Here is a 23,986-nt window from a genome sequence, read left to right as displayed (position 1 = left end):
GAAACTACGTAATTTCATAACTCATTAATGCATGTGAAACTACGCAATTTCCATAACCCTCCCTGGCAGATGGGGCTTGAAGAAACTCATGAAGTCATCACTTTTCCAACTGAACAAAGAAAGTGAAGTTCAATTTTTACCTCTGCTACCAAAGGTCTGTGAGCAGGATACCTCAAAAAGTTATGGACGGATTCGGACAAAACTTGGCGGACAGGTTTGGGTATGCAACAAGGACAAATTGATTAGATTTTCGTGAGGATCTTGATACGAGAATTTTTATTGATTCTTCACAATTGAGAGATGGGGACAAAATGACACACACACACACACACACACACACACACACACACACACACACACACACACACACACACACACACACACACACACACACACACACACACACACACAACAAAACTTTGTGGCCGGATTATAACAAAACATGGTGGATGAGTTGGGAAGGTGACAATAACAAGCCAATTCAATTTTGGTTCAAGTTCGGATGCAGATCCAGCCTATCAGTGAAATACAAGATGTAAACTGTTCAGCATGGTGGAGGTACGTGCTCCACCGAGTGCCTTTCTAGTCATTACTGTTTTTGTTAGAAAGTATGACATCATTTAAGATAGTTTCCTGGCATGCCTCTTCCCCTTTGGAGCAACAGCATCTTTGAAGAAGCTCAAGTCGTCGAAGATTAATTGAACAATTTCACACTAAGCAAAAACACCTGCAAAACAGATTCCATCACCCCCTGTTTCAGATACTGAATCAAAATCAATTTTTGTTTTGGCTACAAGTGATGATCCTGAATGTGACAAAATATTGTTCATAATCAATTTCCCAGGTGGTTATGGTAAAATAGGACTGTGTGTCCTGAAGCTCACCTGGATCAGGAGGAGCAACAGTCACTCAAACCTCCCGCAGACTCCCTTCGACCCTGATTTTTTTTTTTTTAAATGCCATGAACAAACTTTAGTACATCACGGATGATGAAGGTTGTGGTCAACTTTCATCGAAATTGTATGTAGTTTCAGAGAAGAAAGCAAATACCTATTTTGGGGGGCCAACCCCCCCCCCCAACCCACCGTAGACCCCCATGAACGCAGATTTTGACGTGGCAATACACCTTCGTTGGGCATCAGATATGAAGCTTGTGGCCAACTCTCATCAAAATTGTATATTTGGTTTTAGCGATTAATGACTGAAGTGTTTTACTGACTCACTTACTCAGCGATAGACACTGCTCAATTGCATAAGCCTACCTAACTAAAGTCCAGGTGAGCTAAAAATTGTTTGCCACTGTTCTCATCCACAATGAGATCAAACAGACTCCATAGCCTTCGCAGATGCTTCCACAAGAGTTGCTTTAGAAAAACTGGATGTGTGTAGCACATCTCACAACCGGTTTAAAATCCCCATTCATACATCAGTGTGTGCGGCATCCATAAACCAGACCACTTTAGCGCATCTCATCGGACATGCAAAATTCTTCGTATGTAGGATGATGTTAAAGCGAGTAAGTGACCATCTGGATATTGAATGAACCATCAACTTAACCATGTTGGACTTGTGCTTGGAGCACACTTCCATTTGGAGGCTGTGCTCTTTCTCTGGAGGAGACACACACCAAATCCTTCCTGCTCTGCATTATGGTAGTGAGGCAACCATGGTGGAAAGTTGAATTAAAAGAAACCATTTATGAAATATGAGAATACTTCCTGAAACTAGAACGTCACTTGGTGGAGCACATAGTCTCGTTTCGTACACCCATTCTGTCCAGAAATACCATTGTTAATTGAACACGTTACGATTATTGCCCACTGCTATTATGACCCGTCTACATGTACCATCCATGCACCGTATTATATGACAAACATCGCCATTATCCACAGCAGTAAAAACAGAGGGATGACGTCTCAAAAAATAAAAATAAAAAACCAAACAAGGTAGGAATGACATCACATTATGATACCTGTAACTGTATGTATCTCCTGTAATGTTAGCACATCAAGTTTTTCTTTCTGAAAGAGCTGAAACACCTGAAGGCGATGTGATCAATCCATTAAGTGGTTCAAGAGACGGAATTATTTAAGGTTTTCATTAAATATAATATGGCTGCCACACTACATGACCGATGACGTTTTAGTTATCACCTTTGTATCTCCATTGGTCGTCGATGAGGTACTGAACATTTTGGATCCATTGGTTCAGTGGTTTGAGAGAAAATGTTTAAAAAAAAAAGGTTTTTAGTTTAAACCAACATGGCTGTCAGACCATGTGAACTATGACATTGAAATTTTCAAACTATATTCCCCATGGCTCGTCAATCATATGTATGAAGCTTCACGTCGATCTGTGAAGTGGTTGTGGAGATGATAAATATATATATATATATTTTTAATGTTTTTATTTTCAATCCAATATGGCCACCAGACCACATGACCGCTGACTTCATAAATTAAATTATTCACTTGCATCAGGATATACATCAGATGTGTGAACTTTGTCAGAGTTTTTTTGGATAAGGATTTCAATTCATCCAATTATGGCTGGAATACCACTTCACTGATGACATCATTATCAACCGACATACCCCATTGGGAGATGACGTTGCCAAGTTTCAATTTTTATTTGTTGAGTGGTTTTGGAGATGTCCAAATATTTTCCCTTTAATCCAATACGGCTGCAATATCATGTGACATATGATGTCAGAGTTATAGCCTGGTGTTGGCGCAGTGGTTAGGGCAGCGGCTTGGGATCTAAAAGGTCCTGAGTTCAAGCCCCGTTGGGCCACTGAATTAATACACCAGATGGTTGACTCAGCCTGTCATCCTTCCGAGGTCGGCGAAATGAGTACCAGTATACTGGGCCGGTGTATACCCCGGTTAAAATAGGTGTACCATATCCCTGTGTCGTAAGAGGCGACCAGGGTTGCGTCAGGAAGGGTATCTGGCGTAAAACATATGCCAAATCACAATGCGGATCATACGGATGATCCGCTGTGGCGACCCCGAACGGGAGCAGCCGAAAGAAGAAGAAGATATGATGTGAGAATTATCAATAAAATATTATCCATAGGGAGTCTCCTGTGTTTTAAAGTTTTGCATCGATCGGAGAAGCGGTTGCATCGAAAACATTTTTTTAAAGTAGATGGACAGACAGATATACGCGGGCACTACAATAGTCTCTCAACCCCTTTGGGGTGAGACTAAAAATCGAATTCTGCACACTCAACGTTCAAATCGGCAATAGAAAGCACAAAACTGTTGATCCAGCTGATGCACACATCATCAGAATCCCTCATTACCTCCACCACTGAAACTGAAGGAGGTTATGTTTTCCCCCTGTTTGTTTGTGTGTGTGTGTGTGCAGGATATCTCAAAAAGTTGTGGACGGATTTAGATAAAATTTGCTGGAGAGGTTCGGTGTGTGACAAGGACGAACTGATTAGATTTTAGTGAAGATCCGAATCCTGATCCAGATACGAGAATTATTTAATTTTTAATGCGATTCTTCACAGTTGAGAGATCAGGCCAAAATTATAATTTAAACTAATAAATGTCAATGTGTGTCATTGTGTCTCTTCTATGAAAATGGGGAAAAAACGATATATTTATTGGGCCTGATATGTTCGATAGGATCAGGCATTGCGTGGCGGAGGTATGCGCTCTACCGAGTGCCCTTCCAGTTTGGTATGAATGCTAAACTGGATGTCCCGTCTGCCGCCATGAATTGGTGGACATTAAAGATCACATGGTGTAGTTTGTGGAAAGTTGGCAAGCTATCTCCGGCATCATGAACAAATTTCAAATTCCTGCCCTAACCGAGAGAGGTCATTGCATCAGCGGCACACCCCTGCCCTCAACCAATGTTGCTATCCCACAGCCTTGTGTTGCGTATGAAAGAAGAAGAGCAGAGCAGCAGTTGCATGTTTAGGGATACTGTACACCAAAAAAAAAACCCCAATTAATTTCAGATCCAGTCCCCCAAAACTCGTAATTTACATTTTAAAATTTTAATGGCTAAAAGATGACAAGTGGAGGTCAGAACTCGTACGTATAAAGAGTTTAAATATTTTCAAGCATTTACAAATTGTGATCAAACAGTAGCATTGTATGTGTAAACAAAATACACGTGCTGCTGATAAAATGTGCATTAAAAACTTCAAACTTTGATCGACTTACCCTGCAGACAAAGCAATGTGGGTGCCAATAGGCATTGATGGCTGCGATGTAGTTGTCGAGGATTGGAGTGGAGCAGCCAGCACAAAGGAAGCTCACAACTTCCAGGAAACAACTGTGGCAGTAGGGCTTCCCCTCCTTTTCATGGAACCCTACAGGGGAAAACCCAAAAGTTAGTTCAGTAGTTGGGGATTGGTTAAAGATCCAAAAATGAAAGGACAGATTTGAATAATTTATTGGTCGTATGTCGTCTTTTTTTTTTAACCTAGTCCCAGTAAATAAGTCAAAATGTAAACAAAACGAGGAGTGAAAGTGAAATAATATGGAATAGGCAAAGCCGAGAAGCTAACGTAGGATTCTTCTTACATTCGATGCTGCAATTTCCGGTTACTTCGGCCTGGATTCGGGATCAGCGATCAAATAATGTAAATCACGATTAAAAAATATTTTTTGATGATGCGCGAGATATCTTTATTATAAAATTAGGGAGACTTAAAACTGCTAGAGTATTTACTCTCTAGTTTTGTTGTTAATTTTTTAGTCATAAAGGTGTGATTGGGTATACAAAAGATCGAATTAATTATTTGTGCATTTCTATAACCGTGATAACACTACTGCATATTACCTCAACATTACCTGAACAACAACAACTACACCGCCTACAACAGGATCTCATCTGAAAAAATATATATTACCTCAACATTATACCTCAACATTACCTTCACAACGACAACCACACCGCCTAGAACAGGATCTCATCTAAAAAAATAAATATTACCTCAACATTACCTTCACAACAACAACTACACCGCCGAGAACAGGATCTCATCTGAAAAAATATATATTACCTCATCATCACCGTCACAACAACAACTACACCACCTAGAACAGGATCTCATCTAAAAAAATAAATATTACCTCAACATTATACCTCAACATTACCTTCACAACAACAACTACACTGCCTAGAACAGGATCTCATCTGAAAAATATATATTACCTCAACATCACCGTCACAACAACAACTACACCGCCGAGAACAGGATCTCATCTGAAAAAATATATTACCTCAACATCACCGTCACAACAACAACTACACCACCTAGAACAGGATCTCGTCTAAAAAAAAAAATATTACCTCAACATTACCTTCACAACAACAACTATACCGCCGAGAACAGGATCTCTTCTGAAAAAATATATATTATCTCAACATCACCTTGACAATAACTACACCGCCTAGAACAGGATCTCATCGAAAAAAAAAGATATATTACCTCAACATTACCTTCACAACAACAACACCGCCAAGAACAGGATCTCACCTAAAAAAATTTAATATTACCTCAACATTACCTTCACAACGACAACTACACCGCAAAGAACAGGATCTCATCTAAAAAATATTAATATTACCTCAACATTATACCTCAACATTACCTTCACAACAACAACTACACCGCCTAGAACAGGATCTCATCGAAAAAAAATTAATATTACCTCAACATTACCTTCACGACAACTACACCGCAAAGAACAGGATCTCATCTAAAAAAAAATTAATATTACCTCAACATTACCTTCACAACAACAACTACACAGCCTAGAACAGGATCTCATCTGAAAAAATTAATATTACCTCAACATTACCTTCACAACGACAACCACACCGCTTAGAACAGGATCTCATCTAAAAAAATAAATATTACCTCAACATTATACCTCAACATTACCTTCACAACAACAACTACACCGCCTAGAACAGGATCTCATCGAAAAAAAAAGATATATTACCTCAACATTACCTTCACAACAACAACACCGCCAAGAACAGGATCTCACCTAAAAAAATTTAATATTACCTCAACATTACCTTCACAACGACAACTACACCGCAAAGAACAGGATCTCATCTAAAAAATATTAATATTACCTCAACATTATACCTCAACATTACCTTCACAACAACAACTACACCGCCTAGAACAGGATCTCATCGAAAAAAAATTAATATTACCTCAACATTACCTTCACAACGACAACTACACCGCAAAGAACAGGATCTCATCTAAAAAAAAATTAATATTACCTCAACATTACCTTCACAACAACAACTACACAGCCTAGAACAGGATCTCATCTGAAAAAATTAATATTACCTCAACATTATACCTCAACATTACCTTCACAACGACAACCACACCGCTTAGAACAGGATCTCATCTAAAAAAATAAATATTACCTCAACATTACCTTCACAACAACAACTACACCGCCTAGAACAGGATCTCATCTAAAAAAAATTAATATTACCTCAACATTACCTTCACAACAACAACTACACAGCCTAGAACAGGATCTCATCTAAAAAAAATTAATATTACCTCAACATTACCTTCACAACAACAACTATACCGCCGAGAACAGGATCTCATCTGAAAAAATATATATTACCTCAACATTACCTTCACAACAACAACTACACCGCCTAGAACAGGATCTCATCTAAAAACATATACACACACACACACATATATATATATATATATATATATATATATATATATATATATATATATATATATATATATTATATATGTGTGTATATTACCTCAACATTACCTTCACAACGACAACTACATCGCCAAGAACAGGATCTCATCTAAAAAAACAAAATGCTAGAAGCGAACGTAGAATTCTTCTTGCATTCCCTTCTGACTTTACCTAAAACTTGTTCACAACTGTAGACGCAATTTCCGGTTACTTCGGCCTGGATTCGGGATCAGCGATCAAATAATGTAAATCACGATTAAAAATTATTTTTTGATGAAGCGGGAGATGTCTTTATTAAAATCAGTGGAGGAAATATACACCATGTCTGATATTTGTGTCTTTCATGTCTCCGACGATGCCTTTATCTCCCGGGACACATCATTCCCCATGACAAAAACCCGAAACAAAAAAAAAAAAACCAGAAGCAATAATAAAACGGAAGCAAAAGGGTCATAGCCAACGACACGGATTCCAAATTGCCATGGTATTGTGTTGTTGTTGTTGTTGTTGTTGTTTCCTATTCTCTCATGTGCATGCGTTAAGTAATATTCACAAGATAGAAATAAAATCCAATCGTGTTTATACACCGCACAGCGTTTAACAAAACCGGAAGCAAAAGGTTCATAGCCAACGACCCGGATTCCAAATTGCCAAGGTGTTATGTTGTTGTTGTTGTTGTTGTTGTTGTTGTTTCCTATTCTCTCATGTACACGAGTTAAGTATGAAGCTCACTGCATTCGCTATTAATTAATTTATATGTGAACTAGCAGGATACCAATCACACAGAGACAAACCTCTATAAGGAGTCGAGACAGGAAAAGATCGACCTTTGGAAAGCAACACACAGACGGACAGACAGATACAGGGGAAGAGATAATAGAAATATCATAAAACACAGGAGTAATCATTCCTAATTTGGACATCATGCATATTCAAGCTAAACAAAAAAAATCACCTTGCAGTTAAATTCGATTTTGAAATGTTGTTGTTATATTAGACAACTTTGTTGAACTATTTAATTTGGGAATGACATTAAAGTTTGTGCGCGTGCGCGCGCGCACACACACACACACACACACACACACACACACACACACACACACACACACACACACACACACACACACACACACACACACACACACACACACACACACACACACACGAAACAAGAAAGGTGACACATCTACTGTACTGGATGATTTAAAACACTGCACCGAGTGACAAAAAATAGGTAGAACAACTGAAATTAGTGAAACGGTAAACTGACGTCATTCACATGGAACTTGCCTTGGATAAGTGTGTCAAGTGCACATTCGTACTCGGAAGACCAACAAAAATAGACAACGTAAAAATCGATAGAGACACAACAATACAGGATCCAGAAAGCAAGGCATCATAAAATACCTCGGAGTAGAAGAGGGCCAAAAAAAAATGTGGAAAACATTTTTCCAAGGAATACCTGCGTAGAATGAGGCGGGATCCTGAAAACATACCTTTCTCCAAGGAACAAAATCAAAAGCCACAAACCAACTCGCAAAACCAGTATTCCAATACAGCTGCGGGATAATAAACTGGCCACAAATAGAAATCAGTATACTGGATATCAAAACAAGGAAACTCATCATGATCCCCAAAATGTTTTATAAAAATCAATGAATCCCAAGAATGTACCTGCTGAGACGAGAACGAGGTCGCGGCCTGATGGAGCTCAAGCAAGTGCACAGAATGAAAACTGGTGGATTGGCTGAATACGTGAAAAGTGCAACAAACTACCTAATCCAATTTGCAAGCAAACATGAAGACAACAAACCAGAGAAGGTATCCCTAACCCACCTAGCAAAATCCAAAGACAGGTGCGAATGAAAGATGTCATGCATGAAACTGAAACGGCAACAAAAAACAGCAACAATTACAAAAACAGACCAAAGAAAAATATAAAATGAAATATCAACAGATATACTCTGACAACTGGGAAAACGACAAAAGAGCAGGAAGGTACAAAGAAAAAAAGTTGGACAGATTGGGAATAGTTAAAGAAGGCTCCTTGGAATGGCTAAGAAGAGGTCAAACCGTTACATTTTGATTGCTGAACTTGGATGGAGAACAAATCATTATAAATGCCCAGGACCAATTGCTTTAAGAAAGTGGTGGGAGTGAGTCAATCGGACACGTGCAGGTTCTGCAAGGTGGAAACATAAACTACGAGCCACCTCCTATCGGGATGTAAACAAAACTCATATCAGAACAACTGTACACAGAAGGGCACAACTAGGTATGTAGGGTAATCCACTGGCACATCCGCAAAAATCTCAAAATCCCAGTTCCAGAAAACTCATGGAAACATGAACCAAAAGTAATCACTGAAAACAAGAAAGTGATGCTCACGTATGACCTGGTGATACCATCGAGCGTAACATGGAAAACAAAGGATGGTCACCAGATATAGGATTGAGGTATAAAAAAAAGAGGGCATTTCTAGATGATGTGTCAGTACTCAACGATTTTGACCAAATCAACGTAAAATCAAGAAAATGTCCAAATACCAAGATCTCAAAAATGAAGTGAAAAGATCCTGGAAGTTTAAGAGCGCCGAAATTGTACCAACGATAGTTGGAGAAACAGGAATGATGAAAAAGAACCTTATGGTGATATTAAAAACCATCACTGCGAATACTACTACAAACAAATTACAGTTGGTAGCTGTCGGGGCTCGGTGACAATCCTCAAAAGATCCCTCAGAACAAAACTTTGAGAACAAGAAAACTTCACAAATTGGTCCATGAATCGTGATCCCTCACTGAAACGGAGGTGGATACTTTGTGACCTAGGTGGACTCCATTCCACCTTCTGAAACCCACATGTTTAGATAACAACCAATCACACACACACACACGCACGCACGCACGCACGCACGCACACACACACACACACACACACACCCCTTCGGGATGGGCGAAGCTAAACAAACAAACCTTCTTCTCCAAAATTGTTTCCACAGGCTGCACAAAGGAAGTGCTCTGGATGCCAAGTTTTCTCCAATGCAGTAACTACTTTCTAGGTACAAAACAAAGTGAGAAAAAAGAATGTTAATAATCTCATAAATAAATGTCATTTTCTGTCTGTCTGGGTGTAACACCAATCACGCCAAAACTACTGGGCCAATTGTCACCAAACTTGGCACATGGACCAAGTTCGACCTCGTGCTGAACCTGCGCTACTTGGTTTCATCTGTATTCACCTGGGTTCGGGAGGGAAGGTCGACCAAAATTATCTATGCAAATGTGTATTGTGTCGTGCCACCCATTGGTGGTGGCAGAGGGTATTACAAGTCAGATGTGGAGATAACTTGCATTCTTGCACTGTACATGGACCCAGAGAGTGGGAAACCCCAAAGCCAACCTACACTAATCAGGGGAGGCAGGGGAAGGGGTGTAGGAGTCCTGAGGGAGGGTGGGAGGAGGAGGGAGGGGAAGGGATGGGAGGAGAAAGGGGAAGGGGAATGAGGAGGGACCTGGGGTTGTCCGGCAATGCCAGGCACTTCTGTTATGAGTAATATGTACAAAAGATGAAGGAATTCATCGGAGGAGTGTCAGAAAATTGGGGAAAAAGATGTATGTAATAATTTATGTGCATTTGTGATGTGAGGGTGGTTGGAATGGAAAGGGGAATGTGGAGGCCAGTCAATTGAAAGAGGAGAGGGAATGTGGGAGGAGAAGGAAGGAATGAAGAAAGATGGAGGGGAATAAAACATTAATTTTATACAAGGATGTAGGCTCATGGAGGAGCTGAATGATAAAGGGGCAGCAGGTTTACAAATTAAAAAAGGGGTATTTCGGAAATACGCACACACAAGGAGGAAATGAGGACTAATACATTTTTGTATTATTCCTCCTTTCCCCTATTTCCCCTATTTCAACTCACTTTTCCTCACCACCATCTTTCCAGTTTTCTGGTAGTCGGTACTGCAACAACCAGACATGACCCTGCAACCAAAGCCAAACCAAGGCCAATCTGTGAACATCCCAACTAGATCGTTAACCATGGAATGTCCTCCCTCCCAGATCCGGTAAGAACCACCATTAGACATAACCCCCCCCCTCTCTTGTTCCTCCTCTAATCATTGCTTGAGACCTCTGAAAATGTTCTTGAAAAAGTACAAGTATCTCTGACTGATGTTGGAGAGCTCTCACAACAGCAGAGAGTATGGCCGTTTCCTTAGGATGGCTGGTAGGGACTGTCACCTGTCTGAAAAGGATCGTCTTCCGACTCCTTGGCATCTGGCATTGACTCGGTCTGCAAAATATTTCACCGAAGCCAGCTCTCTTTCTCAAGCACAGCTTTATCCCGTCTCATCTCCAGCTAACATGCATCCTCTAGGTCCTGGTCCAGCAAATCCTGTGTTGAGGTTGTTGTTATCAAGCAGTCGTGTTGTCATCACCGGGGCAATCTTAGGTGACGTTGTGATTCTCGCAAAACAAATATATCCATCCTCATGCAGGTTCGAAACATCGTCTGGAAAACCTTAACACCAAACTCTCCAAACTACCTGCTTCATCAAAGTCCTGGTGTAGCCTGTTAAATCTTTCTCTTGTGCACGCTAACCCACCATCAACTTAGTCACCTCAAAAACAGCACCACAGCTCACTTTGCTTGAGATAAGGCAAAGTGTCTAACTCAATATTTGCCTTTAAAGCTCATATACCCAACTCATCCCTATCACCAACTTGCCGATTCGTAACCCACTGCCTCCTTGACACTGAAACTTATTTATAGCTGAAAAGATGTAGTAAACCTTTCCCAGCCTTGCTTTACTCTGCATCAGTGACAGGCCCAGATGCCATTCGTGCCACTGTTCTCAAATGGCCTGATCTCTGATCAACAATTTGATTTGTATTCAACATTATATTTTGTATTCCGGCTCAGCCACACAACTTTGGATGTGCTGCTACTTCTCCGTAACCAATGAAGCAAGAGGTCAGGGCCGTATCTGTGGCACAAGCGTTCTGCCTGTTGAATACAAGTCCACCTTCTTCACTGTCTTCTGGCTTCCTTCAACCCACAGTGTCAGCATGTGGCTTTCCATAGGGATGTCACATGTCCTCACCCAGTGGAGGGTGGAGTGCAGCCAAGGCAGCATACGATAATGGCCTCTCTGATAATAATCTGTAAAATAAGATAACAACTAATAACAGGCATAATAATTAAGCATACAATTACAGTAACAATGGGAAATCCTCACATCTATAATTGGACCTTGGCAGAATGCACATTGAGGAGAAAAGAGCATGTAGTAGTCTTTTTCACAATAGGGCTGGCCATTGTGCTCAAAGAAATTCTTGGTTCCCATCTCAGTCGAGCAGTGAGCACACACAAAGTGTTCTGGATGCCATGGTCTTCCCATTGCTGTAAGAACCTGGAAGAAAGACCTAATTTTTTTTTTTTACGTTCTAACCACATCGGCCCAATTTATCGACAAAATTAAATTCCATGAACGGATTACCGAGAAATCGACTCACGTGTCCAATGATAGGCTTATTGCAGGCAGCACAAATTCCCTTGGCCTGGGTTGTGACCCCTTGGCGATGGAGGTCAGATTGAAGATTGTCCAACATGGAACTAAGCTTCGTACTCTGGGAGAGTGAATTTTCCGGGGAAGATTTCACTTCAGGGGTAGAAACCTAGAAACGAATGATAAATTTTGTGTTATTTTATGTCGAAGGATAATTATCTGTAATAAAAAATGTCAGTGTTTCAGTGTGTCTCCTCCATAACTCCAAAACCATGAGATCTAGTGGCCCGGAACTTTGCACGCATACTCAGGGAACTCCAAGGGAGTGCGCGGATGAAAAATTTATATTTGGGTTAATTAAAACACTCCTTTTGAAGATAACTAACGGGCTTATTCAATTAAAACCAAAAAAAACAGGCTGAAAATCTGGAGAAAACATCCCTCATCCTTGTCCCGCAATGCTGCGTACCTTTGCTAATATTTAAATGAAGAGAAAATTTTGTTTATAGTGGGGAAACTTAGCATAACAATTGTGAATTTTGTGAGGAAAGCACCAAATTTGTCACACGAGTAGCCTAACATATTGTTGTGGTTACCAGATTCGCAAACCACCATTCAGGTCCCGTAGGTGAGGTATCTCGGTAAGTGCATGTGTAGTTAGGTCCAAACCCGTTGTCTAGTGGGAATACATGTCATTTATGCGAGCTGCGACTCTTCAGGATAGCCGTTTTTCTTTTACTATCTTTATTTTGGACCAACCGCCATGATTACCACCACAACCACAACATCAACCACCGACCACAACCACCGCTTCACCACAACCGCCACGACCTTCACGTCACACCTCGCAACCGTAGCATCGCCACCGTTCTTGCCCCGCTGTGGGTACCGGTGTTGGATTCGTGCAGAGCGCGCGTCGAACAGCGTGTACAAAATCACGGATTTTGTGCTTCAAAAACGGATCAAAAACGACACACGCCCACTTTTTGCCGTCCAATCGGTGAGCGAGGGGCGATTTGGCCCCGCCTCCAGAACGATCGATATATGCAAATTTGTGGATCTAAAAGCCTTCACGCCCACTTTTTCTCGGGCCAATGGGGAGCGAGGTGAAAGGTCAAAGGGAGGGGGTCAAAGGCGAAGCTACGGGGGGGATAAAAGGACCGTGTTCGTCAGTCAGAGCCGTGTGGAAGTCTGGAGCCCGAAGCCTGCAGTAGCTGGAGAAGCTGAAGAGAGTCGAACGAGGAGAGCCCAAAGAAGAGTCCAGGGTGGAGAGTCCAGAGGCGGAGAGGCGGCAGCGGCGAAGGCAGACGAGGGGGTGCTCGCGACGGTGCCGGGAGCTGCACGCCCGAGGAAGGCCGGCAGCGCGACCTGGCTGAGGTGGAGACGCACACCAGGGATAATAAAGATCCTCTATACCCCGAGCATCAGCAACCCCCTCCTGTTTCCCCCCGCGCTGAGATAGTGCGACCAAGGGGGCCCCTTTTCCCACCCCCTGCCTGACACTGTCCGCGAGGCCCGCGGAGTGAGGCGCCATCGCCGCTCCGCGTCTCATCACCAGACGGGTAGGCGCGACCCGGTCTCGGCCTCAGGCCCACCTCATTCTTGAGGGTATTTCTTTTCCTTGGTTTTGGGTATGTGTTGTCGGCGCCGTCTGTGAAGTAGAATTGTATAAGTGTTGCCGTGTGCTCGGTAGTCGGTATTAGCTCTGCACTGTGTTTTCACTTTTATATTTGCTTTTTGTGTAAATGGAATTGTGTTTTCTTTTTTTTGTGTGCATTTGGTGGAATTGTATTTGTGTGCTTCCCGTGTGCCGCGAATAAATGTGCTTTGTTGTTGAACTGTTCTCCCGCTTCGCTTCGTCTTTTCCTCCATTGAATCCTCATCTTGCTTCACGTGAAGGGTTGGTAGTGGGCTGAATACGCCCGATAATTAATCGAACCGTCGAGGTCGACGATAACACCGCTCGGTTATTCTGATAGTACGGAACGGGTCGCTTAAGTGGCCCGTGTCCGAAGTCGACCTGCGGCGAGGTGCGATCGCCCGGTCTACCCTCCGCGTGGGTACTTAGGTAGGTCGAATTTGGCGAGCAACCCTATCCCACGCGGGGGCTGATTGGCTCGATCGCGGTGATACCGAAAGGTCCACCCGTGACTGGTTCCCGGCGTTAGTCCGAGAGGGTCACGACTGGATTGTCCGTCCGGTGGGCGACGTGCCGCGATTCGAGTTACGTGGCCGTCGCACGCCGGCGGGCGCGAAATCCGCAACACTGGTGTCAGGTCGTGCGATACAAATTCATCGCCCTCCTCGCGGCACTGGTATTGGAGAGCGGGACAACAGGCTCTCCTGTCTCCAGCGAAATTCACGGGAATCGGTCCAGGGGTGAGAGAAGCGACCCCCGATTCCCTCCAAATTACGAGCGAGCAAATTAACCCTTTAAGAGAAGCAAGATGGCGTCTCAAGGCGAGCGAGAGCCGGGGGTATTAGAAATGTATATGTGTAGTAATGTAGGATCCATGGTCCAGGATGGAATCCCCGAGCAGGAAATGTTGATTGTGCAGGAACATGAACTCCCCCAACTGAACCCAGAGTTCGAAATGGGCGCAGTGGCTGGGGTGGCGGACAAACGGCCCCCACGTGCGAATTCGCCCACGGATCGGACGATGGAAATGTTTGAGGCATTGATGAGGAAAATGGATGCGAATAGACAGCAAATGAACGGAATGGAAGCAAACATGAAGGAGGAAATGAAAAAGTTCCGGGGTGAGACGCAGAACATGGGCCGATGCCTGCAGGCGGGCATGAAGGCCGTGACAAAGGAAATAATAGTTGAGACAAGGGAGGTAAAGGGTGAAGAGTTGGCAGTGACGGTAGCCGGGAAGGGAACGATAGAGGAGAGACTACACGATGAAGACGGGGTAAGTGACGCACACACACACACAGAGGTAGTGGAGGATAATGGGGGTGAGCTGGCGGACTGGGTAGAGACCCAGTGCGAGCACCTGGATGGCCTCCTCCAGGAACGAGGGGAGGGAGTCTGCCCCCTTGAGGCGAGTCACGACCAGGTGAGTTCGGTCGTGCTTTGCGAGGTTAAGGGGACGAGTGCTGTGGACGGGTGCACGGAGAGCTTGGGGGGTGTAGAGGCCCCGGAGACCCTTGTGGGGACACAAATCCCCAGGGTGGTTGTCCCTGTGTGTGTGGTGCAAGGTGTGAGTGCGTCCCCGTGTGTGGAAGCGACCCCGTGTGTGAGTGGTGTGGTGGCGATGGTGCCAGAGTACGTGCTTCCCAGCACGCCGTGTGTGGATGAGGCACCGTGTGTGAGTGAGGCCGTGTGTGTGAGTGAAACGGCCAGTATGAGTGAGGCACCACGTGTGAGTGGTGTGGTGGCGAGTGTGCCGGAGTACGTGCTTCCCAGCACGCCGTGTGTGGATGAGGCACGGAGTGTGAGTGAGGCACCGCGGGTTAGTGCCCCCGCGTGTGTGGGTGAGGCACCGTGTGTGGAAGAGACCGCGTGTGTGAGTGTCGCCGTGTGTATGAGTGAGGTACCGCGGGTGAGTGCCCCCGCGTGTGTGGATGAGGCACGGAGTGTGAGTGAGGCACCGCGGGTGAGTGCCCCCGCACGCGTGAGTGAACGGCCGTGTGCAAGGTCGCTGTGTGCCAGGGAGACCGTGTGTGAGAGAGCGGTATGAGAGGGAGATGTCGGTTGGCATGCGGGAGCACGCAGCCGCGTCTCCCGGTGTGAATGTGATGGAGTGGACTGTGTGCGTCGTAACACGCAGGTATGCGTGTGTGGAATGGAGACGGAGACTGCGACAGAGGAGAGAAAGCCGAGTAGCGGCTGTGGTTGTTTCGAGGACCGTGCCGGGTTCGCCCAGCAGTGAGCACGCGGTTCGTGCTGTGCAACGCACGAGACCACCACGTGCTCGCTTGCGAGAGTGAAGTCCCGGTCCGGAAACGCACGCGGTGGATTTGCCGATCCCGCGGACGGACAAAGTTTAGGCAGGTAAATGGATTTGGACCGGACGGGTTCTCCGCGCGATCGTGTGTGTTAAGCTCCAACGGGCAAAGCACATGTGTTCGCGTGGGGAACCCCTCGAGACGTGGGGCTTGTGTTTTTTTTATGCGCACGGTGACGTCATGGCTGCACGTGGGGTTGGAATCCGGCAGGAGGGGTATCTCTGCTGGATGGTACCGTCCAAGGAGGGACGAGGAACACGTGCAGCTGCATGACGTCACGGGCAGGTGCAAAGTGCGCGAGCTCTGAGTTGCCGCGCAGGTGCTGCGCATGGGAAAAAAAAAAAAAAAAGCAAGCCTCACTTTGGGGTGTACAGGATTCCTGGGCAAGGGGTGAAAGACCCCCTTACCGTGGGCACAGGATGGGAAACTAGTTAGGGGGAAGGGTTAGCTTAGCTAGACCGACTTCATGGGGCAGGGGTAAGTCCTCATGGAGTCCGTGGAATGGATTAGTTAGAGGGATTGTAGCCAGATTCAGGTTGGGTAAATAAAATGAGATGATTTTGAGACAGAGACAGACTGTGAATGTGTAGAGGGGACGTAGTTTAGCTACGTAGTGTTAAAAGGAACGTGCTGTAGTATAAGGGACGACGTGGGAGCACGAGTTAGTTAGGGGATGTAGTTAGGAGGATGGCAGAGTTCAGCGGTGTGTGTGTTGAAGAGTTGGTGAGTTGTGAGGTGAGTACTTGTTGAGTGAGTGAGGCCAGCGGGTCTGTGTGAGTGGAGTGAATGGGGAATGCATGGTGCGATGAGTGATTGGGGGGAGGAGTGACTCCCGCCCAAGGGACCCCGGGGTCAGTATAAAGTGAGTTAGCTGGGTTAGTCAAATTGAAAAATGGAGGTCGTTTTGTTGTTGGTGGGAAAGTAGGCTCGAGACCCATTTGGAGGGGTGCAGGAGCCCTGTTGACGGGCTTGGGAGCGTGGCTGCGAAAGGTGAGTATCGCTGAGTGGGTACCCCGGGCACCAGGCTAGTCGGCCGTGGTAGGCCATGGGCCCATGGGGGGCCGGGATAGAGTAGTGGGCACGGGTGCGCCTGCTTGGTGCGGGGGCCCGGGGCGCCATTAGCCGCGTGGGCAGTGTTGTGGGCACGGGTGACCCTCGGAAAGGGGCCCGGGAGGCCGGCCTGCCACGTGTGCGTTTCAGGGGAGGTGCCATGGGGGGCACTCCCCGGTGTTAGGGAGCTGGTAGGCTCGGAGGCAGTGTAGTGCCCGGGGGTGCCATAGCGGGAGATTCGGCAGAGGGTCGTGCCTGCCAGAGGGAGCCACGTGTCCCAGCCAGGAGACCGTGTGAGGGCACGGAGCGAAAATTGGGGGGTGAGGCCCGAAATTGTGAGGACACCAACACAGGCGACGGGAATCTGGGTTGATAGAACCAATAGTTTAAGTGAGAGGCGCTTGTTGAAAGCCCCGGGGTAGTTTAACAGTTAAATGGTTAGGGTAGATTAGGAGATGTACCCCTCCGCACCATCCATCCCCTCGCTGTCGTTGTGGGCCGCTGGACCCACTTTGGTTATAGATCGCCGAACTCTGGGGAGGCCATTCTGAGGCTTCGTTGGGCCTCGACACAGGACGTTAGCTCTCCCTTATTCCCCTCCGGGAAGGGAACGTAGGGGTTGGGAGTAGGTTAGGTGACAGGATAGGTTAGCCGAACAAGGACAGTACAGGGGGGTTTGGGGACGATTTATAGTGGGGGAGTAAAAATGAAAAAAAAAAAAAAAGTTGGGGCTAAATTGGGGTTTGACAAATTAAGGGAGTGGGTATGTACAGTGACAGGCAAAGGCGATAGGTGGGAGGGAGACAGGTAGGTAGGTCCGAGCCCGCCTTCCAAGTGGCCAGCACCACCGCACTCCCTCCACCAACCTCCACTGAACGGAAAAGGCTGGCCAACTTCATTGGCTGGCCGTGTTTTGCTTCAAGGCGGAGGCCGGCCAACTTGATCGGCAGCTGTTGTGTTGCTGCAAGGCCTGTGCCGGCCGGATCATCTGCAGCTGTGGTACTTCAAGGCCTGTGCCGGCCAGTTCGTCTGCCGGCTGTGTTTGCCTGCAGCTGCCTTCTTCGGCGGGCTGTGTTTGCCTGCTACCTTTGCCATGCCATACCCACTGCCCACGTTCACCAGCCCCCGTTCAATTTTTGCTTTGCCCCCCCTGTTCATTTCCATGTGCGCCAGGATCCGCAAGGCAACAGTTTGCAAGCTGCAAGAACTGCCCTGTTGGCAGCTACAACACGGGCCTGCAGTGGCGGCCCGTGCACCGTGTTTGCGTTCATGCATCCATTCGTTGTGCTCATTGCGTGTGCCACTTGAGCTGGCACGGAGACTGCGTTGTGCAGCCCAAGCACCGTTGTGGTTCACTGCGTTCAGTTCAAAAGGGAAGGCCTTGGACTGCGTGTGAGCAGCCAGCCACGTTCCCTGTCACCTGCATTGTTTGAGTCAGAGACTGCATGCGGGCAGCCTGGCTCCCGGCTAACTGCTTTCTTTTTGCAGAGTTCACTGATCCTGGGCCATGGTTTAGTGTAAAATTTGTAAGTTAAGGTTAAGATGTACTGTAAATATGAGTGCGCCCCCGGCATGTCTGTCTAGCGCCGGCAATTTTATTTAAGTCGTCCGTGTGAGTGAGTTTGTTTAGGTAGTTACGCAGCCCTCAGGTTATTTATTTTGGGGACACGAATACCATGAATGTCGCACTCAGGGATCCGTAGGTAAAATGTACTAGGGGAAAACTACACGTGATGGCACACGAAAATTTGACGACTCGGGACGAGTCTGTAAAAAGGGGAGGGGGTAGTGTTGTGGTTACCAGATTCGCAAACCACCATTCAGGTCCCTTAGGTGAGGTATCTCGGTAAGTGCATGTGTAGTTAGGTCCAAACCCGTTGTCTAGTGGGAATACATGTCATTTATGCGAGCTGCGACTCTTCAGGATAGCCGTTTTTCTTTTACTATCTTTATTTTGGACCAACCGCCATGATTACCACCACAACCACAACATCAACCACCGACCACAACCACCGCTTCACCACAACCGCCACGACCTTCACGTCACACCTCGCAACCGTAGCATCGCCACCGTTCTTGCCCCGCTGTGGGTACCGGTGTTGGACTCGTGCAGGGCGCACGTCGAACAGCGTGTACAAAATCACGGATTTTGTGCTTCAAAAACGGATCAAAAACGACACACGCCCACTTTTTGCCGTCCAATCGGTGAGCGAGGGGCGATTTGGCCCTGCCTCCAGAACGATCGATATATGCAAATTTGTGGATCAAAAAGCCTTCACGCCCACTTTTTCTCGGGCCAATGGGGAGCGAGGTGAAAGGTCAAAGGGAGGGGGTCAAAGGCGAAGCTACGGAGGGATAAAAGGACCGTGTTCGTCAGTCAGAGCCGTGTGGAAGTCTGGAGCCCGAAGCCTGCAGTAGCTGGAGAAGCTGAAGAGAGTCGAACGAGGAGAGCCCAAAGAAGAGTCCAGGGTGGAGAGTCCAGAGGCGGAGAGGCGGCAGCGGCGAAGGCAGACGAGGGGGTGCTCGCGACGGTGCCGGGAGCTGCACGCCCGAGGAAGGCCGGCAGCGCGACCTGGCCGAGGTGGAGACGCACACCAGGGATAATAAAGATCCTCTATACCCCGAGCATCAGCAACCCCCTCCTGTTTCCCCCGCGCTGAGATAGTGCGACCAAGGGGGCCCCTTTTCCCACCCCCTGCCTGACACTGTCCGCGAGGCCCGCGGAGTGAGGCGCCATCGCCGCTCCGCGTCTCATCACCAGACGGGTAGGCGCGACCCGGTCTCGGCCTCAGGCCCGCCTCATTCTTGAGGGTATTTCTTTTCCTTGGTTTTGGGTATGTGTTGTCGGCGCCGTCTGTGAAGTAGAATTGTATAAGTGTTGCCGTGTGCTCGGTAGTCGGTATTAGCTCTGCACTGTGTTTTCACTTTTATATTTGCTTTTTGTGTAAATGGAATTGTGTTTTCTTTTTTTGTGTGCATTTGGTGGAATTGTATTTGTGTGCTTCCCGTGTGCCGCGAATAAATGTGCTTTATTGTTGAACTGTTCTCCCGCTTCGCTTCGTCTTTTCCTCCATTGAATCCTCATCTTGCTTCACGTAAAGGGTTGGTAGTGGGCTGAATACGCCCGATAATTAATCGAACCGTCGAGGTCGACGATAACACCGCTCGGTTATTCTGATAGTACGGAACGGGTCGCTTAAGTGGCCCGTGTCCGAAGTCGACCTGCGGCGAGGTGCGATCGCCCGGTCTACCCTCCGCGTGGGTACTTAGGTAGGTCGAATTTGGCGAGCAACCCTATCCCACGCGGGGGCTGATTGGCTCGATCGCGGTGATACCGAAAGGTCCACCCGTGACTGGTTCCCGGCGTTAGTCCGAGAGGGTCACGACTGGATTGTCCGTCCGGTGGGCGACGTGCCGCGATTCGAGTTACGTGGCCGTCGCACGCCGGCGGGCGCGAAATCCGCAACAATATTATGAACAGATTTGGATATTGGGCCATCTCAAATTCAGCCGCTGATCGCTGTGTCAGCCATTTTCCACTTCCATCAAAATTTTTGAGATGGCCCAATATCCAAATCTGTTCATAATATATGATAGGCTACTAGTGTGACAAAATTGGTGCTTTCCTCACAAAATGCACAATTGTTATGCTATATTTAGCTATAGTCCGGGAGCCAACCGATCAAAATTAAAAAAAAAATTGCCCGGTCTGCTATAAAATTTTTGTGTTGATTTTCATAAAGAGACACCCTTTGAGTATATGAAAACCAATGTTGGCAATGGTGAAACTCTTGCGCAACAACACAGTCAACACTTTTGCGAGCCCCCTCTGATAACAAAATGTTGGCAAAAGCGAAGATGTAGGATGGGGGTAGGGGTAATTCATATTGTCCTAAAATCATAACCACTAAACCTATATACACAAATGACCCCTCATATTAAAGAGGAGTTCATTTCCTATATCACAATTGGTGTAGATTTAACCTACCTTCAATTGACAAGGTTATATGTCAAACAACAAAAGATTTATGTAACTCAGAAATGCTTGACTATCAATGGGGTCAGGAACAAGAACATACTTTTACATGCCATGGTTTTAAGGAAGATAAAATTAGAAATGGATTAACACAATATTGTGACATGAAACATCCTCTTCAGAGGAAGAGTCACTCTCTGAAACAACTCCACCACATGAACCTCTCTGACCAAGGCATATGCATGTCACTCAGCAAGGCACAGCAGCCTTTTTGCATGAACATCGTTTCAGACATTTGGATAATTTGCACATGCAAGACACCGTTTTGTCTATGTTTGGCTTGGCTGGCTTAGACATGAGAATTGGGACCAGTTTTCCATTGATAAGGGTTCTGCCAAATGTTGTGGCTGGGGGAAGTGCTCGGTCACTGAGATGTGCACGTCTATACAGAAGCAATTGATACAATGCTCTTAAAACAAGGAAGTAAAACGCATCTTCTGTTGCTGGCAGTGACCTGAGGTTTAATTTTGAAGAGACAAACATATGCTGCCTGAGGGTATCCAAACAGCTGAACCCTTTTTGGCCATGCAGAGCAGTCCAGTATACTCTGGCCTCATCAATGACACATTCTGTTGCTGCCATTTCACTATCTCTTCCAAAATCAACAAGGTGGGGAAGGTTTCCTATCAGTCCCAGAGAAACCTGTGCCGCTCTTCTTTTCACAGGAACACAGGCATCATCCCAACTGACTGGAAGAGGGGCCTTGTTGTCCCTCTCTGGAAAGGGAAGGGTGATCGCCAAGACTGCAAAAACTACCGAGGGGTGACGCTGCTCTCAGTGCCGGGCAAGGTCTTTGCTCGGATAATTCTTGATAGGGTTTGCCACCATCTGCTTGAGCACCAGCGTCCAGAGCAGTCAGGCTTTACACCAAAGAGGTCAACGATTGACCGTATCCTTGCACTTCGTGTCCTCACCGAACACAGACGAGAGTTTCGGCAGGGGCTGCTTGCAGCCTATGTTGATCTCTGTAAAGCGTTCGATTCAGTGAATCGGGATGTCCTCTGGAGGATTCTTGGTCTTCGTGGGGTGCCACCGAAACTGATCGATCTGATGTCTGAACTCTACTCTGGTACTGAGAGTGCTGTGAAGTGTGGTGGTACCATCTCTGACTTATTTCCAGTTGTTACTGGAGTTCGTCAGGGATGTGTACTTGCCCCCACACTTTTCAGCACTTGTATGGACTGGATTCTAGGGAGGATGTCGGAGAGATCAAGTTGCGGTGCATCGTTTGGCAATGTCAAGATCTCAGACCTTGATTTTGCAGATGATGCAGTCATCTTTGCGGAGACTTTAGACATCCTCTTGGGGGCCCTCGAGGTGCTGAATGAGGAGTCGGAGCCGTTGGGATTACGGATTTCTTGGGTCAAAACTAAGATCCAGGCTTTCGGTGACATCTTGGATGCTGCTGTCCTGTCTGTGTCTGTTTGTGGTGAGGATGTTGAGGTCGTGGAGAGATTCACTTACCTTGGCATTGATATTCATGTCTCCGCAGGTTGTGAGCCGGAGGTCAATAGACGTCTGGGTCGGGCCTGGGGAGTCATGGATTCACTGGATCATGGGGTGTGGCGCTGCCGGTACCTGTGCGGGAGGACGAAAGTCTGAGTCTTCAGGTCCTTGGTACTTCCAGTCTTGCTCTATGGGTGCGAGACTTGGACTTTGACCAAGGATCTGAGACGGAGACTTAATTCCTTTGGTACCAGGTCTCTTCGGAGAATCCTTGGCTATCGCTGGTCGGATTTTGTGTCCAACGAGCGGTTGCTGAGAGAGACTCGGATGAGATTTGTTACCTGCATAGTCCGTGAGCGTCAGCTGCGGCTGTATGGACATGTGGCTCGTTTTCCTGACGCTGATCCTGCTCACCAGATTCTCTCAGCGAGGGAGTCTCATGAGTGGGAGGCCAGTGGGCCGACCACGTGCCTCATGGTTGCAGCAGGTTGACCATCATCTCAAGGAGATGGGGATGGGCCTGGCATCTGCCTGGGGGATGGCCAGACGGAGGCCCCTGGAGTACCGGCGGAAAGTGGACGCAGCGACGCGCTGTTCTGGCACATGCTCCCATACCTGACCTGACCTCTTCTTTTCCCCTTCTGAATGGGTAGCTCACTGTGTCACATCCACACAACACATATGTGCACAGAAGTGTAGCTGCGACATCAAGAGGATTTTCTGGTACTTCTTGCTCAACACTTCTACCAGCTCATGAATAGGTAGGTATTGATTCTGCCGTTGTATCCAGAGTTCTTGCAATGTGTTCAAGCAGCAGAAGTGATATATACACAGCATAATTATGTCTGTATCTGTTGCATGCACAACAGCTCGATGGTGATCAAGATATTCCACACAATACGCAAGATGAGCAATAATCCTTGTGTCTGCCTCTTCATGTTCTTCACAAGGTAAGTCCAGAACTGAACTTGATGCTGATGTGATGGAAAGAGTGTGACCTTTGTTTTCCATCATACTACCAAGAATGATGGTCACTCCATCCGGAATAGCTTCAGGACTCTCACAAAGGGAAGTGCCAATGAAGTTCTGAAGATTTCCTTTATTTCTTGGATTCTTCATGAATAAATTCCAGTCCGGAATTTCTAGACTCTTGGATGGTGAGAATTGTCTTGCCTGGTCTGTCTGGTTTCTCCTCTGCTGCTCATCACCCTTCAAAGTTTGGCTATCATCAAAATCATACTGATCACCAATGAT

At 46.4% G+C, this 23,986-nt stretch overlaps 1 protein-coding gene and 1 long non-coding RNA gene across 3 annotated transcripts in view; both read right to left on the bottom strand.

The window, feature by feature from the left end:
* LOC147027194 (paxillin-like) overlaps nucleotides 1-23,986 on the bottom strand; it is a 70,799-nt gene that overhangs the window by 5,061 nt on the left and 41,752 nt on the right. For both annotated transcript variants that reach the window (XM_085883393.1, XM_085883394.1), the window contains exons 6-9: nucleotides 12,254-12,415; nucleotides 11,977-12,150; nucleotides 9,710-9,791; nucleotides 4,185-4,333 (exon numbers count right to left, since the gene is read on the bottom strand). In XM_085883393.1, coding sequence (XP_085739519.1) covers nucleotides 4,185-4,333; nucleotides 9,710-9,791; nucleotides 11,977-12,150; nucleotides 12,254-12,415 — 567 coding nt within the window. The remainder of the gene's footprint in view (nucleotides 1-4,184; nucleotides 4,334-9,709; nucleotides 9,792-11,976; nucleotides 12,151-12,253; nucleotides 12,416-23,986) is intronic.
* On the bottom strand, nucleotides 5,014-7,522 carry LOC147027195 (uncharacterized). The gene is made up of 2 exons (XR_015058726.1): nucleotides 6,793-7,522; nucleotides 5,014-6,340 (listed from the first exon to the last, which is right to left on the bottom strand). It is a non-coding gene; the product is annotated as an uncharacterized LOC147027195 (long non-coding RNA).

Source organism: Eptatretus burgeri, chromosome 5 (assembly GCF_056783735.1).
Source record: "Eptatretus burgeri isolate ZD-2024b chromosome 5, Ebu_testis_v1, whole genome shotgun sequence".
NCBI classification, from domain to species: Eukaryota; Metazoa; Chordata; class Myxini; order Myxiniformes; family Myxinidae; genus Eptatretus; species Eptatretus burgeri.
The sequence above is the reverse complement of the archived record's forward strand: the minus strand, read 5'-3'. Positions and strand labels throughout refer to the sequence as shown.